This window comes from Cryptomeria japonica, chromosome 4, assembly GCF_030272615.1.
Source record: "Cryptomeria japonica chromosome 4, Sugi_1.0, whole genome shotgun sequence".
Taxonomy (NCBI): Eukaryota; Viridiplantae; Streptophyta; class Pinopsida; order Cupressales; family Cupressaceae; genus Cryptomeria; species Cryptomeria japonica.
Genome location: NC_081408.1, coordinates 144,422,678 through 144,439,791, shown reverse-complemented (window position 1 = coordinate 144,439,791; position 17,114 = coordinate 144,422,678). Strand labels below are relative to the sequence as shown.

General features: G+C 36.8%; 1 protein-coding gene across 2 annotated transcripts in view; it reads right to left on the bottom strand.

The window, feature by feature from the left end:
- The window catches only part of LOC131074113 (ribonuclease J), a 301,289-nt gene extending 284,798 nt beyond the window's left edge, over positions 1-16,491 (bottom strand). For both annotated transcript variants that reach the window (XM_058010661.2, XM_058010662.2), the window contains exons 1-3: positions 16,183-16,491; positions 15,607-15,905; positions 1,150-1,378 (exon numbers count right to left, since the gene is read on the bottom strand). In XM_058010661.2, the coding sequence (XP_057866644.2) occupies positions 1,150-1,378; positions 15,607-15,859 (482 nt within the window). In that variant the 5' untranslated portion in view covers positions 15,860-15,905; positions 16,183-16,491. The remainder of the gene's footprint in view (positions 1-1,149; positions 1,379-15,606; positions 15,906-16,182) is intronic.
- Positions 16,492-17,114: the final 623 nt, after the last annotated feature.

Here is a 17,114-nt window from a genome sequence, read left to right as displayed (position 1 = left end):
ATATAGTTGTTGTAATTAAGTTGATCAAAAATTTCAAAAAAATTGGCTAGGGATATTTCACTATCTCCTAGCCACCTAAGACACTACACCTCATCCAAATGAAAGGCTAATAGCTAAAGACTCTACAACTAACCTACAAAAAAGAAAAAAGTGGGGGTCCCTATTTCCAATGGGACGATGTGTGAAAACGTCACAACAAATGGTAATATCCCCAAAATACACCTAGAAGCATCACCTTTAAATAACAAAGGTGAGATATAGGTTGCATGTTGCAAGACTTAAATAAGTGTATGAAAAGAGAGAATGGATATTCTGCTCTCCATGAGTTAAGATAAATGGTGTGCAACTGCATGTTTTTATAATCTTTCTTTCCAAAAGACATTCATGTTAAGAAAACTACAAAACTAAAAATTGGCAAACCAAATTTGTTCAAACTATCAAGTACTAGTCAAATTGTGAGCCATTAGAGGACATTGTGTTAATTATACAATGCCCTTAAGATTTAAACAAAGTTCATTTAGCAATGTGCCCGGTTTTGTTTAGACAGTAAACAGAGAATAAATAAAAATGAGAGAATGAAAAATATATTAGGATCAGTGTCTATGCTAGCAGATAAACTAATCTCCTCCACAAAAAAACTATTGTGGCATCCACAATAGTGAATGTTTCTAAGAATGGATCAAGCCACAAGCACCATAAGAGCAAATGATAGATAATTATGGATGATGAAACAGTCAATTGATCTCAAAATCTGCTTCAAAGCATTTTTAGTGCTTGAAGCCTTCGCTGCAATGTTCACGAAATAAGGAGTTAAGGAAATCATATTTATCAATCACTAACTTACAAACGACAGCAAGCCTTTCATGACATAGATGCTATTTCTTTCCAGATTTTGCCGGGTGTCAACAAAATAAAAAATAAGACATTTCAATCATTAAAGCTGTTAAATTTGGAAGCGAAGCAATTTAGGGATGATTACAAAACTGTATAACAAAGGGGACGAAAGAAAGTGCTGCAATCACTGAATTACTTTGACAGAGAAGTTGTGCACCTTATATATTAAAGCACTGATAACATTCAAATAACAGTGCTTGACTCGTGAAACAGAATGATTATGAAGAATCTATTAAATTATATCTGGGAACTTACTCCGGAAACATGAGGCCAGCATCAACCAATATATACCGATCATAGTGACCTATAAGCATACAGTTCATTCCTATTTCCCCAAGGCCTCCTAATGGCAGGACACGTAATGGTGGTCCTTCAAACCCTTCATGGAACATCTCTAATTTCCTCTGTACACCATCCTCCAAGCTTTTCTTAGGCCCTTCAAAAGAATTTGGACCTTTCACAAATTTACTGATACCAGAAGTACCTATCCAAACAAAATCACAGTCAGAGTAGAGTACTATTTAAATGATAGACCTTACAATACAATCATTCAGATTATACAGATTGCTTAAATGCCTAAGATGGATTCAGAAAACAGGTAACTAACTCTCAACAAGACAACAACAAATTATGCAATTTCCAATCTTGAGTTGAACCCGTAAACATAATACTATGGATGGAATTCATCAATTGCTGTCCCAAATTGGCAGATGCAGTACCAATAGGATCCTCTAACAGGGAAAAAGTCAGTCAAAGCCTTAAGCACAGCTTAGTTGTGTACATAGAAAACTTGGCAATTTATTCCAATCAATTGGCACTAGCCCCTACCAATTTTATCTTATAAAAAATCATAATTTTTTAATTTAATCAATCAACCTGATTTTTTATTGGTTTTGGTTATTTTGTTAAAGAAGATAGCATTTTTTTCAAATAAATTTTTTGGGGTCAAAAATTAGGGTTTCTAGGGTTTTTTAAATTCCTGCAGCAAAATTTTCTGATTTTTTCATAACTCTGACCCAATTTTCCTGATTAATTGAAAAGAAATTAATCTATCAGTTTGTCAATTTATTTCCAACAAAGATTTCTGCTACTATGGAGGGGTAAAATGGATCTTGGCAAAACAGTGCACGATCGGGACCCATGTAGAAAAGAATCCCTCCCGAAAGAAAGAGATGGATCGCTCCCCACTAGAAAAGAGAAGAGAAAACGAGAAGGAGTAGGAAGTCTCTCTAAGAAACAACCTTTCAATTTCTCAGCAATCTGCACTAAAATTGAATGAGATATATTGAAGGAGCACACAAAAGGCTTCCCACTCCAAAAACGAATTTGTAGGAAGGAATGGGAAAGTGTCTAGAACTGATTCATGTTAGTCCAAATGTGGTCGTGAAGACATCCTAAATACAATCTATGGAAAAGTCGCCATCAAAGAGTAATAGGTAAATAGAGATGGATCACCTAAGAGAGGAATGTCCACCACAATAAGAGGGTCTGCAATAGCTACCCTCAATAAATCCACTTAAAAAGTATCCACAAGACTGGATCACAAATGAAGTAGTTGACGAAAGAGTTACGAAAACACTCATGTAAGAGCTCTCATCAAATACAAGAACACCCTCCAAAAAATGAGTACAATCACCAAGGTGAGATCACCAATGTCACAAAAGCAAAAATCCCAAAAAAGGTGGCTTTCAAATGAGGGGATGATCCTTCAAAGAAATGTCAAAAGATACATACCCATTGCATCTTTGGCTGACATCTTTGATGAAGTAGCACATGAGTACTCGTTGTTATGAGAAAAATCATCACTATCCTCAAATAAACATGCCATCCATGAAACATCAAGCAAGGTGTCACCCAAAAACTACAAATGAGACAGCCAAGCAATACAGAGGCATTTAGTGTCCTCAATGTGATGTCAAAATCCCAGGGAATGTGACAAACAAAGGTGACTGTAAACAATGTCACAATTATTGAGCTACTTAGACTCAAACTGGTTGGCGATGGAACTTATCCCAAAAGATAGGGATAGAGACCATGTTGACTGAAAAAGGACTCCATATATAGTCTCAAAGAGAGGTAGTTTGTTCCATCCAATTGAATTTCAATAAAGGCCATGAAAATATTTATGCACATTAAAATAGTAACACAAATTGCCTAGTGTTGCACACACAACATGAAAGGCACACAAAATGGCATTAAAGATTCACCCCCCCCCCCAAATTCGGCACTTTATAGAATTGTGCATTCCATAATAAACTACTTGTAGACATAGTGATTTTGATCTTGGATATTATAGTTTGGGAATTACAAGTTGAAAGTAAATTTCTCAAGCAAAATGAGAACAAAACAAGAGCACCAATGCAAGGTACATGAAAAAACACACATTTCAAAAAAAAGATACTCAAAAAGGAGATTATATGTGCAAGAACGTGTTGTGACCTTTTTCACACATCGCCCCATTGCAAATGGGGACCCCCTCTTTCCTACTTCCCGGTCTTGTTAGTTTAGGGTTTTGGCAGTCAAGCGACAATTTTGAGCTTCAAATGTCTGAGTCTCACCTTTGAATATGGTCGTGTTTTCAAGTCTCCATGATGCACATAATGATAAATCTTTAGGTTTGATGTTAGTAGGATCAAAATGCTGAAAAGGATGTTAAAATGTTAAAAACAATCCTAAGTGTTAAGTTGCCTTAGCATGTCAATCTATCTTTCTAAGTGTTGAGTTCCTATTCGCACCAAAATTTGAGCAAAAAATGATGAAAATGTTGCTAACTGATGTGAATTTTATTAGAATAATATCTTTCTCTTTGTGTTATTAATGGTCATTTAAGTTGTTTCTAATTTTGCCTCTAGTTAATGATTGTTTCTTTTAGAAACATCGTCTTTGTAACTCTATTTAAAGGAGCTTTGTTTCCTTGATTAATTGAACAACATCGATTCTTTAAAATCCATTGCATGTCTCGCACTGTTTTATGGTATCAGAGCTATAGGAGAAATTTTTTTTGAAAATTTTTTAATTCTAATTTCCAATTAGTGGAAATTTTCGAAATTATTTCTGGTTTTTAAAAAATCCTTCTACGTTTTTTTCAGTTTCCTAGCTCCTGTGACTACCTCGCGGGTTTGTACAGTCGCGTTTTTTTGCGACCTGTGATCATTCCGCAGTCTGCCAGCAACACGGGGTGCAGGTGACGCGATTTGTTTCCCCGCCTTGTACCTGCAGACTCGTCGCGACCTGTGTTCGGCGGCGTTAGTGGCCCTGTGCGCGACCTGCAGGCTCGTTACTGTGGGTTCTAAAACCGCGTGTGAACATATCTACTGGTGGCGCGACTTCTTTTTTTTTTTCGAAATAATTTTTCAATTAAAAATTCGTGATCACGAATTTTTAACAGTTTTTTTGAAAATTTTATTTGTTTATTCGAAATTGTTACTTTGGTAGTTCATTTTGGCTGCAACTACTAGGGTTTTCTCGCTATTTTCTGCCCTCTCCCGCGACCCGTCTCTCTTGCATTTCGTGCAACCACGCGACACGTTTTTTTCTCGCCTACAGATTTTTTTTTCTGCCATTTTTGGACGGAAATCTGCATTTTCGGCTAGGGTTTTGACCCTCCAGATTCAGTCAAAAAAAATTTCCGAGTATAGATTCGTGGTGGGTTTTTCGAGATCTCAACTGGGTTGTCGTCAAAATTTTCCGGGTGCCTCGATTTTCGAGCCAGAAGATCCAGATTCCGACAGCAGATTCTTTCTGGGTTTTTTGCAAGGATTTCTGGGTTGTCTTCAAATTTTTCTGGGTCAACTGGAATTTTTTTCTTGAAATTCGTGCCCGTCGTACTTCATTTTTTGAAGTCTGTACCTGCATCTGCCTCTATTTCTACATTGGGATTTGATTTTTTTGAATTCCATGCCAGCGCCTCTTCTCAATTTTTTCGTTTTCCGTGCATTGGGAAACGTGCAAGATGTCGTCATTGACCAACTTGATGTTGAAAGGTAGTCAGGTTTTGTGCACTTAGCATCTTCTTAGTACCTCTTTTTGTGCCTCGAAAAGCGTGAAGATGGCTTATGGGCATCGATGTTTGTTTCAGTTTTTAATATTTTTTTCCCTTGAAAAAATCTGATGGGTTTTAATATTTTTTAGTACTTTGCTACAGTCTGTTTTTCGTCGCACCTGGAGTTGTTGTGCGAACATCTGCACTAGTCTCTTATTTGCAGTCTCTTTTCGGGCATCTTGCTCATCTGCAATAGTTTGGAGGGTTTGCCGATTTTTTCCTCAAAATCATGACAGTTGTTCTTGGTGTGTCTCTGGTTACAGGGAGGGACAGTTCTCCAACATCAGGTTGGACGGTTGGTGTTCATTTGGGTATCTCCAGAAGTTCTGCAGTTTCTGGGAGGGTTGGTGGCAGACTCATCTCAAGTGGCAGAGTCAGTGGCAGGCTCTTGTCTTCTGTTGCAGTGTGTTCTGAGAAGAAGGGGGCAACCTTCTCTGTTATTTCTCTTGGTAATTAGAACGATGACCATTAAGGTAGGGTATTAGAATAATATCTTTCTCTTTGTGTTATTAATGGTCATTTAAGTTGTTTCTAATTTCGCCTCTAGTTAACGATTGTTTCTTTTAGAAACATCGTCTTTGTAACTCTATTTAAAGGAGCTTTGTTTCCTTGATTAATTGAACAACATCGATTCTTTAAAATCCATGCGTGTCTCGCACTGTTTTAAATTTTGTGTGAAAATGCTAAAAGTCCCTATAGAAGTTATTTTTCCACTCCTATGAGGTGAAGCGGGCTCAAAAATATGCAAAGTCCAGATGGAGGACATTTTTCCACCTCATTCTGAGCATCAAATTACCCATTCAATGTTAAGGACAAGTCCTGATGGAGGTCAAATTTCCACTCAAGGACTTAGTTTACAAGCAAATGAGGGTGTTATTGTGGAAAGTCGTGAGGACTAAAGAATCTCCACTCAAGACACAACAATGGAAATCAAGAGTGTCTCGATGGAGGTTGTTTTTCCATTGGGCTTACAAGGTGAAAATGTATGAAGAAAGTGAGAGTCTTGATGACCCACGATTTTCAACTTAAGGGAAAACTGACCAAAACAAGATGAATCAAGCAAAAATCATGAGTCCTAATGAGGATCAATTTTCCACTTGGAGAATAAAGGATCAAAGTGATGCAAAAACAATATGTATAATGTGTCTTGATGGAGGTCGATTCTCCACTTGGAGCTAAATTACAAGGATTTGACCAAAATCATGAGTCCTGTTGGGCATCGATTTTCCACCAAGGAGCATGAGATCAAAATTACATGAGGATTTTAAGGACAAATCAATCCAGATGGAGATCGATTCTCCACCATTTCATTTGGTGGACAAAACAAAGGGGAAATATGGCTGAATTTCAATATCTCTATACATATCATTTTTCCTCACCTTGCTGGTTTAATATTTATTTATCTCACATTGGTTACGTGGTGAAAATGAAAGGTGAAGCACTAGATAAAACACTAGCCAGCAAGCAATAGAATAATCATTGCCTTGCTGATTCGACACCAACTCAGCAAGAAGAGAGGAGGAAGGGGTGCGACATTTGCCTAAGGTATTAGTGGCGCCACCATTGAGGACGTCTTGCAACACATAGAGGGAGACGATATTGCTAGCTGAAGACGCCATTACCAGCCATCACCTCAAGGGAAAATCGCATCATTTCCAGCCAATACAAATGCAAGTTGCATCAGCCATATGAATCGCACAAGGGAAAGAATAATATTCGGCTGATAAGGGATGATTTTCAGGCATTTTTCAGACCTTTTGCACTCAGAATTCAGACTTAGACAGCGAATTTGGTTGCAACATCATTCCTATATCTAAGTTGAAGGATATATTCAGACTTACAAATTATAATCAGACCTTTCATAAGTCTGAAAATCAGGTTTCTTTAAGGCAAAATTTCCAAGTTTAGATCAGAACCTTTGTATTTTCCAGAATCAGCATTGCATAGTTTCAATTCTCTGATTTCAGAAAGCTAATGAGTCTGAAAATCAATTAAAATCAGAACCTAAGTTAATTCTGAAAAATTTATTGTTCAAATTTGTTGACTTCTAGCTTCATACAGGTACCATGTTGAAAGTGGGGATAGCTACAAGGAAGATCCAATTGAAGAAAGTACTTTAGGGATACTACCCAAAATCTCAGATATCTTCCTAGTGGAAGAAGGTTCGAGACACCAACATGTAGTACCTAGATAGGAAAAAGATGAAATGAAGGATGTATGGAACAAAGAACCAGATACCCTCTCCCTTGGCAGTCAACATGATGAAGAGTAGAATCTACCATGCAGCTAGATTCCCATCAACAATACAATGCAATGAACTCATGGTTGAGTGTGCCAGGCACTACAACCCACAGTCAAGAACAATCCGAACACCTAAGGGGTTGGTGCTTGCATTTCTCACTGAAGAGGCAAGAAGGGAGGCATTTGGGATTCCCAATCACCAAGTGATGCAAGCAAGAACTAAAGAGGACGCCCAAACTATGTTCGAGAAAGGATCATTGGGACACCTCAAGGAGCTTTATTTGCGACATGGATGTTTTATTTCATTGAGAAGATATCAGTTGGAACAGTAATGATAAATTGGGCAAAGATCATAAGTGATAACTTGGATATCCAGTTGAGGAACTTGGAGAGAACGAAATCGTTCCACATGACTTCTTAGTGTTGAAAACTGAAAGCTAGATCGGATTATATGAGCAAATAAATATGAACAAATGTATCTACATTGGGCTGGGCCCAAAATGTTTATTGTAACTTGTAGATAGGGTAGGCCCAATTTGGGCGGTAATCAAATACGTATTTGAGCGATCATTTATGTAATTGGGCTGGGCCCAAACTCATGTAGCTTGTGGTAAAGGCAATCAAGCAATAACGTCTTAATAGGTCAAGACCTATTTGGGCGATATACATAATATTATTTTAAAGGCAGGCCGACTTGGGACTTGACACCACAAGTCAAGTATATAAGCAAGTCATTTGCATGGCATAATCAATCAATCATATCATGCGAATTACATCGACTAAGTCAGCGAACTTGTAGTGAGCTTCAAGTCAGCAAAATTGTTATCTCAAGCTTATTGAAGGTCAGTGTTCATCTCTCTCCATTGGCTGGTCTGGTCTGATCTGCAAGTTGTCAAGTCTGCAATAGTCATCTTAAGTCTGAGACAGACTTCTGGAAGGGCAGCGATTATCTCCATGCAAGCAAATTCCTTCTACAAATCTGTATATCACATCTCCAAGACAGCAAGGCAAAATTGATACATCTCGGTCAAGCGAATTCACTGAAGACTGTTTTAGCAGCAAACTGATCTGATGTTGGAGATAAGTTTCATGTCTTGTAATTGCCTTCATATTTGACATAATATAATTGGATTTTAAGGCTGGGTTTCTCACCTCCAGGAGGGAGGTTTTCCCAGGGTATTGTTGTGTTGTGTTTATGAGCATTGTGTTTTCATTACATTTTCAGTTTACATTGAATTTTGTTATATCTGATTAGTAAAATTAACATGGTATCAGAGCTTTAGGTTCATTATAAATCAGATTATTGGTTATCCTTCACTTTCAGTTTGTTGTTTTATTTTTGCAAGATGGTTACAGGACTGAAGGTTGAGGACAAACTTGATGGTGCTCTCAACTTTACCTCTTGGAAAGTTCGTGTGCTTCTTGCCCTTGAAGAGGTTGAGCTGTTACAGTTTGTGGAAGACAAGGATCTGCCTGATCCCTCAAATCCAGATGAGTTAAAGCAGTTCAAGAAGAATGCTCTTAAGGCAAAGAAATTTCTAATTGATTTTGTGAAGGATCATCTTGTTCCAGTCATCTCAAAGTTATCTTCAGCCAAGGAGATGTTCAAACACCTAGAAGGAATGTTCGAAATCAATAACATCAACCGGGCTCTTAGTCTGAGGCAGCAACTTCTTCAAATCAAGATGAGCAAGGGAGATTCAGGCATGTCCTTCTTCATGAAAATTTCAGAATTGAAGGACCAGCTCAGCTCCATTGGAAGTGAAGTAGTGGACAAAAATAGCAAAATCCCACAAAAATATGAAGTTTTCAGAATTGGCCCTAAGCAATTGCATTTTTCGTCCTTTGGTTTATCCTAGCACTTCTGTGACGTCAAAATGCTCATTTGATTATGATTGTGTTACAAGCTAGGGTTGTCGTTACACCAAAAGATCGACTTGTCAATGCCCGAAACAACCACTAGAATTATAGAATCCACAGGAGGTTGTTAAACCATGTCGTGAATCCCCACAAGGGATGCTAGCCCACTGCCAACAATCCCCCTCCTAGCGTCACTCACCGCGGCCTTCGTGATTCGAACCTATGACCAAGCTCTGATACCACTTGTTACAAGCTAGGGTTGTCGTTGCACCATAAGATCGACTTGTCAATGCCCAATACAACCACTAGACTTATAGAATCCACAAGAGGTTGTTAAACCATGTCGCGAATCCCCGCAAGGGACACTGACCCACTGCCAACAGATTGATCCAATTGACCTGAGGAATTTTAGAAAACTCTCTAAAAACCCCCAACTTTAGACTTGCAAAGATTGACGACTCAAAAAACTACCCTAAAAAGCAAAAAACAAGGGGGTCCCCATTTGCAATGGGGCAATGTGTGAAACGTCACAAGAAGTCGACACCACATGAAGGCGAAGAACAGCAACCAAGATCTCCAACCATTTATCTTGAGGTCCATTAGGAGATGATGTGGAGGACCTCAGTAAGAGGAGAGCAGATGAAGAGATAATTTCCACCTTGAGAGGAATTGATGACGATCATCAGCTCAAGGATGGAATGGAATTTTCTACAATTCCTGATCGGTTGATGAACAGTATGGAAAAGACGAAAGTTGGAGAAATGCAGCCCATTGAAGATATAGATAACTTCTTAGCCTAGATTGGTAAGACTAAAGAAAAGGAGGCAAATAAGTTCTCTAAAATTACTAGAGATGATTCAGGATCCTGCATTTTGCAAGTGGCAGTCCCAGTAGTTGACAAACCTAGAGATGAAATCACTCACATGGACTATCAGGTTACAACAATCGATCTTGTACTATCCACAAAACAAAAAGAGTTTGAAGAGCTAAATGATTTCGCCAAGGCCATTGAGGCACGATTGAACAAAGTTGAAGAGAAGAAGGATATGTTAGAAATAGAGAACAAGAAACTCGAGGAATACATTGAGGGTTTGTCGAATCTCGTAAGACGTGAAGATCCTACATTTGTTCCACCCATCAATATTGCTCAAGGATCACTTAATGGTCACGAGGCAATGAGGAGTACATATCAAGAGGTTGGAAAATGGATAGAGGATATTTCAAAGCAAGCAAAGGACTTCCTGCCAATTTGTCCATACCTACGATAAGACAACGTTACTCATGAACGGGATACAATGTGAGTATGGGAAGACTTTCAACCAGTCCAAGACAGGACTATTCCTCACCTCAAAATGTTGAAGTAGATTCCTACATCAACATTAATCCAGGAAGGAGTGATTCAGGAGGGAAATGTGTATGATTTCCATGGACGGTATTGTTCTTTGGCAATGAGGAAATCAATGTTTGATCATGCAAGAGATGAGTGCATGGAAATGGAAGGATCAATCCTAGAGATAAAATAAAAGATCCTCACTTCAATTGAGGAATTATTGGGACAAGATGTCAACACTTCTAGCAGCTTGAATTTGGAGGGATTGAAAGAGAAAATGAAGTTTGTTTACTTTCAAGGGCTAGAGTTCATCAAGAAGAATCAGCTGGACGATTTGGTCTCCCTTATGATCTTCATCAGCAACTTGTAGAAACATACACCGGAGTGGGAGATCCTATTTGAAGCTTGCTCAGATGCCTTGGATGTGATCGAATTGCAACAGGATGGTTTGCCAAGTGCCACAATGGAAGAACTCAATTCAGTCATGTTCAGATTCGTTGAGTATGCAGCCAAAGAGAGGCATAGACGAAGGAATCTTCTAGAGGACAGCTTGCTTGATGACTAGGCGACATCTCATTGGACCTCATTACTCGAGCTTTGTGATATGGATAAGATTCCAGTTTTTGCTGGAAAAAGTAATTAGGGCTGTGTTGGCATGATCTTGGCCCTTGATTCTAAATGAATCCTGGACATTCATTTTATTTGGGACTCTATATAAACCCCTTCTCCTCTAATATGTAAAGGAGAGATTTTGAGAATTGTCACTTTGATGCTGCCAAAATTGAATTGAATCATTGAACTTGAGTGGATTTTTATGAAATCTTGGAGTATTGTGTGGTTTTTTATTCCTCAATTTAGTTTAGAATTTTGCTTTCACTATTTTAGTTGAATGAAGAAATTGTTGAATGGATCTATATGAAATTTGTTTGTCCATACCACTAGCTATTTGGTGATTGTAAATTTGCCTTGTGTGATCAACTGAAATTTGATCTAAGCTTAACTTCAATTTCTACTTGCTCATTGATATGCATCAAATGGATGGTGTTATTGTTGTGGGTATAAATTTGAATATTTATTGATTACCTTAGAAGATTGCACTAAGCTTTGTAGATTTGTTCTTTGCATGACAAAAGTAAGCCTGGTAAAATTTCATCAAGCCATTCGCTATCTCTTGCATTCTAGTATTAGAATAGAATTCCTAAACCCTTGATTTTTGCAATTTATTTCAAAATCTTTGTTAGATATAGGAACAAGTGCTCATATTGCTAAATTATAAGTCATTTCAAATAACCGTGGCAAATATGCTTCTATTCATAAAGATCTGAGGTCTCATTAGAGCAATTGTGTAATTCGCTTTGTGCAGTCACTGCATGCAGCAATCACATCAACCATTGAGTTACCTACACATCAAGACCTAACAATAGGAACCTTGGAGTCGTCTTGGTTGATCGTAAATTTAGCATCCGAGGTTATTTTGATCAGGAGAGGGTAAAATACCTTTGGTATTTTATTCAGTGTTAGAGAGAGGTATCTCTAACCACATCAACAGAACAGAGCTTTGGAAGTTCTCAAAACAAGCACGACTAAACAAATATATGTTAAAAATCAAATTCTATGATTAGGACGCAAAGTTAACAAAAAAGGAGTTTACCACTCTGTAACCATTAAAAAAATAACTTGTCACAAAAAATTTACCTTGACAAAAATCTAAATGATTCAGAATGAGCCCTTTGAAGATCAAGTGTCAAATTGAAATGCAAATGCCCATAGGCAAGAATTGCTTCAAGTAAGTGGTGGCATAGTCATATTTATCTCAAAAGGTAACTATACATGCAAGTTAACATGGCATGTAATAACTGATTACATAGCAAGTACAAACCACTACATGGTTTGATGATGCTGCACAATATGGACTATTGGCATGGCACTATATGAACTCCTAACATGGCAATGACATGATACTGGTCATGTAATGATGTCTAGGAAATTTTCTCAAATAATATGCTATTAAAAAATCTTTTGTCAACTATTGATAGAGGGCTACTTTGATAGAATATTCACTCAAGGGGTTGCAAGGCAGAACAATGGTGGTGCTCTAACAAAATCAAGTGAAGCGACAATATGTTTGTGGTGCTTTGATACAATCGAATGGAATGACAAAATAGCAATGGCATATGAGCAACAGCGGTACCCAAGTGGTAGTTGCACGATGGTCCTTTAGTTGCACACTAAACGTAATAGCACTTGGGCCTTAATTTCTTTTTTTTTGTTCTCCTCAAACATGTTGTCCATACTTATAGAACCAAAGAAAGCAATCATAGTTTTGGGCAAAGTTGTGCAATTTGAAAAATTTGATAGGTTATCTTTAATTTTTTGGCAGATTTGGATGCAATGATGCGCTTAGATTTTCTCTAGCATACTTTCTAAAAGAGGTTACCCACAAAAAATACAAATAATCGGCAACCTTCAAGCTTTGTTATCTTTGCCTCCACCTCTTCAATTTCAATGAAATGAAGGGATAAACCAATTTTCTTGGATCCTCGACACACAATAGTGAGCTTAAATTTACTCCAACATTCTTACCAAAAAAACTTACGGAAGGTCATTGAAAATACCCAAAATGGAAATGGAAACTAACCTAAGTGCAAACTTACTTTAGTACCATGTAAGTTTTTAGATAATTGCATGAAATCTCTATCAAACCAGAAAAAATGACTTGAAGGTATTGACAAACAACCTTGTTGCTCAAAGAACTAACACAAACTAAATGTGCAATGAAAAAGAGTCATTCATTCCAATCATAGAATGTCTACAGCTAATGAAATGAAGTTTCTTTCACTAGAAAATAAAAGGAGATGAGGATAACGACATCTCTTTCAAAAAATAAAGAGATTCTCCTAAGGAATAAGTTGTGACCTCATTCTCCAAAGAAGGAAACGTAACTAAACCTAAATAAATAAATTACATAAGTGAGATGAACCTAAGGTGTAATAAATGCATAACTAAACTAAAATATTAAATAACCAAGCACTTTTAGAAACTAATAAATTTTGGAGCATAACATCGTTGAAAAATAGGATGCTTCCAACAAGTAGCATAGATAATATTTTTTGTTTGGGATGCTTAAATTGCATTTGTATTCAAGACAAAGGCTTATAAAGGCATTTCCCCGCAATTACCACCTAAAAACTAACAAATAAGAAATCTTTCCAGCAACTAACTTTTATTTAATAATCTATTCAACAACTTCTAATGGCCAGTCTTTACCATCACATAAAAAGCAATTTTTATTTGCTTTAACATGGGTTGAATATTTAGCACTTTTGAGCATGCATGAGGTGACAGATTGGTCAGCTTCCACATTGGAAGCTAGTAGATCCCAAGATTGAATCACAAACAAGGTTTTTGGTGGTTGAAATTTGCTAAACGTGTGCTAATTGAGTGGGGGACTATCTCTAACATTAATTTAACCTATTAACATGTCTAATGTATAGTAATTACAATATTAAGTAAACTGATAAACTTATTAACAGTGTAATGACTCCAACATTATCCCTTGTTACATCACTCCAAACAAAGGTAGGAAGTAGGAACACTTGTATTGGATTAGACAAACACAATGGCCCAAGTAAACACCAAGTGTGCTAGGTCATACACACAGCTCACCAAGTATCGCAAACTAACCAAGATACACCTAAAAAAACATATCAGTGGATGCAGTAACTACCCAACAATACTTGTGAATTGAGACATACTCACTATTGACAAATACACAACTCTGCATGTGAACAAAGACATGCTTTTGTCGGTTGTACCCAACAAAATTCAACTATTCATGATCTCATTATTAGATTTGTTGTTAATTGATTGCCATTAGTTTGTCAATCCATTCCATTGATGCTTCATCCTGGTCAGTTTGTAAAAGTTGGTCCTGTCATGTTTGTTGTGTAAGATGATCACTGCAGGTCTGATAAAGAACAAACAATGATGATAATGTTCAAGAACAGATCAGCAGTATGTAAGAAAAGCAAAGAAACATTTGATTAAAATCTAATGTCTTTGCCTTTCTCTAATATGCTTTTGTCGATCATGATGGATGAGAAGATATCTTTGTGGGAACATTTGATAAAAATCTAAGGAAGATATGCTTTTCTCAATCATGATGGACCAAAAGATGTAATATCCCCCTTTTTTGGGTTCTCTTGTAGTGCATTTAATGTTGACTTTCAGGGTTTGTGTCAACCAGTTCAGAGCACTATTCTGATGTCACCGAGGAGCTGAAAGGATTTATTAGAGTTGTTCGACACTTTTCAGAGGGATCTCAAACGATTTGCCTATACTTACTATTTATGTAAGTGTCAGTTTGGACACCAATCTAGTTAGTTGGCACAGTTAATATATCTGGATAGTCAATGATTGCTTAAATTAATGATATCTGGGCGACATAAGGTGTTTTGAGTTATTATTTTAAATAACATTAAAATACTAAAGTTAAATTGAATCTTTAATTAGCATTATTTAATTTAATAAAGTGACTTTATATTGGTGCATAAGGTTTTAAAGAATTAAATATAGTACTGTCTGGAGGTGGGCGCCAAATTAGCGAGACATAACGTGAATTTAAAATTAAATTAAACGGTTGCACAACCCTAATTAGAGCGTTGAGCTTGTAGTTTATAAAGAGGGTTTTTGGAACTCATTTGGGTAATGCTGAAGATTATTATTTTTTATATATCTCTCTGAGAAAACTCTACGTGATTATGGAGATTGGGACTTGGTCTATCTCAGCCTTCCCATTGAAGAAGACCAGCTCCAGTCATGAAAGATCTACCTTGGCTAGTGTTTGTTGGGGATATCATTCAGGTTTTTCTCAATGCGTTCAGAAAAGTTTGTTTTATATTTGCAGACTCGATTTATGGAAGTCTTGAGTTGTGTGCTTGTGTGCTTCGTTGATGAATATTTAATATTTTGTTTGAATGCTTTGAGTTTTAGCTCAAGCCACTCCCTTTTTACAAATTGAGATTGTACTAGAGGGGATGTCTTTGAATTTGACTTTGGGTGCTAAAAACTAACAAAACTCAGACTTTTGAGCCAACCCTAAAGATAAAAACTTATTAACGTTGTCCACGAAGAAGACAAGTAGACAAGAAGACTGATAATTTTCAATTCAAGTTATCTAGCAAAGTACATATTGGATTAGAGCCAAATCAAATTGCAGGGTACTGGAAGAATATTTTACCTGGCTCCAGTCTCTGGACTTCCGTAGCAACTCCCTTGCTTTTGGCAATAACAGATGTAGAGGGTCTCATCTTATGTATGCCTAATGAAGTTCCTGAAAAATGGCTGGGGAAAAAGAGAGCTGCCCTTTTGCATCTGCTTCTCCAGAGGGACTTTCCGCCTCGACCTTCATACTCCAATTTTGGCTGAGCTATGCCCCCTATACCATATTGAGCACCATTGGCATTTATCACACTCATGATGCCCAAATCCATCAGAAATCCTTGGCAATGAGTTTCTGAACTTAGAATGTCATTTGAACTGAAAGCCAATGAAAACAAAAATAAAAATCAGTTCAAAAGTATGAAACTATTTGAATTAGAGCGAGCATACATGATAACCAACAGGAAAATCAGTAGTCCAAGAGAAATTCAGGGACTCACAATGAGCTAAACGCGTGCAGATCAATGACAATGGGTAGTTAAGCCAAAGTAGAAACTTAAACTTCAAGGAACATAAATGAGCTAACAGAGTAAAAAAACGCTATGTAACGAAAAAATACAAGAGTCTATTTCAAGGAGCAAAAAATGGGCCTAACCTGAATTGTAAAACCCAATGGAAACAGTGCCGAAGATGAAATTTCAAGTAACTCAAATGAGTCTTACAAGTGAAAAAATATCAGTGGTAGTAAACCAAAAACCAGTTGAGTACTTGAAATTGCAGCATTGCCAATAGGATAGGCTCAAAGAATATACTGTGAAGATTTTAGAGGATTGGTAAGTAGTGAACGAGGTTTGCAGGCAACCGAATGAAACGTAGTGGCCCGGAGTTTTTTAAAGAATGTTCACCGTCTTTGCCAGCCCTTGTTTCCCTCCATGCACTTGGAAAAGGTTATCCTTTTGGTATTAGCGTGTTCTATTTGCAGTCTTGAAAAATCTTTCTAAAGGAAGAGATTTGTATTTTTATTGTTTTTTAAGTTTTGGATTACTAGTTATTCCCTTATCAGTACTTTTTTCTTTATGAAGTTTTGAATTTTATATTAATGGAAATTTTTTTATTTATTTATTGTAATTTTTAAGTTTTTTTTTTATAGTTTCAAAAAGATTTTAATTCAAAAGTTTATATTGGTGTTGATAGTTTGGTGGCTTTACATAATGGTTCTTTTATGTAAGTGTTTTCGAAAATTTGTTTCAAAAGTTTTTCACAAGATATACAGATGTAATTTTGTTTATTCTTGAGTTTGATAGTGCTTGTAATAAAATAGAGCATTTCAATTCAATGGTTTATTTTGTGGAGAGAACTCATCTTGAAAGCATGCTCCAAGATTGGGTCAGCAAGCATTGGATTTCGCATGGGATCCAACTTTATGTTGTCCAAAATCTCGCCAAGGAGATTCTTATTTTTCATTTTGTTGAGGCTATCCTCAAACATAGCCCCTAATATATTTGTGTGTCGTTATTGGTCGTTCAACCTTGGATGCAAGATTTCATCATGTCAAATGAAAATAAAATCATGTGTCAATTTGTCTTA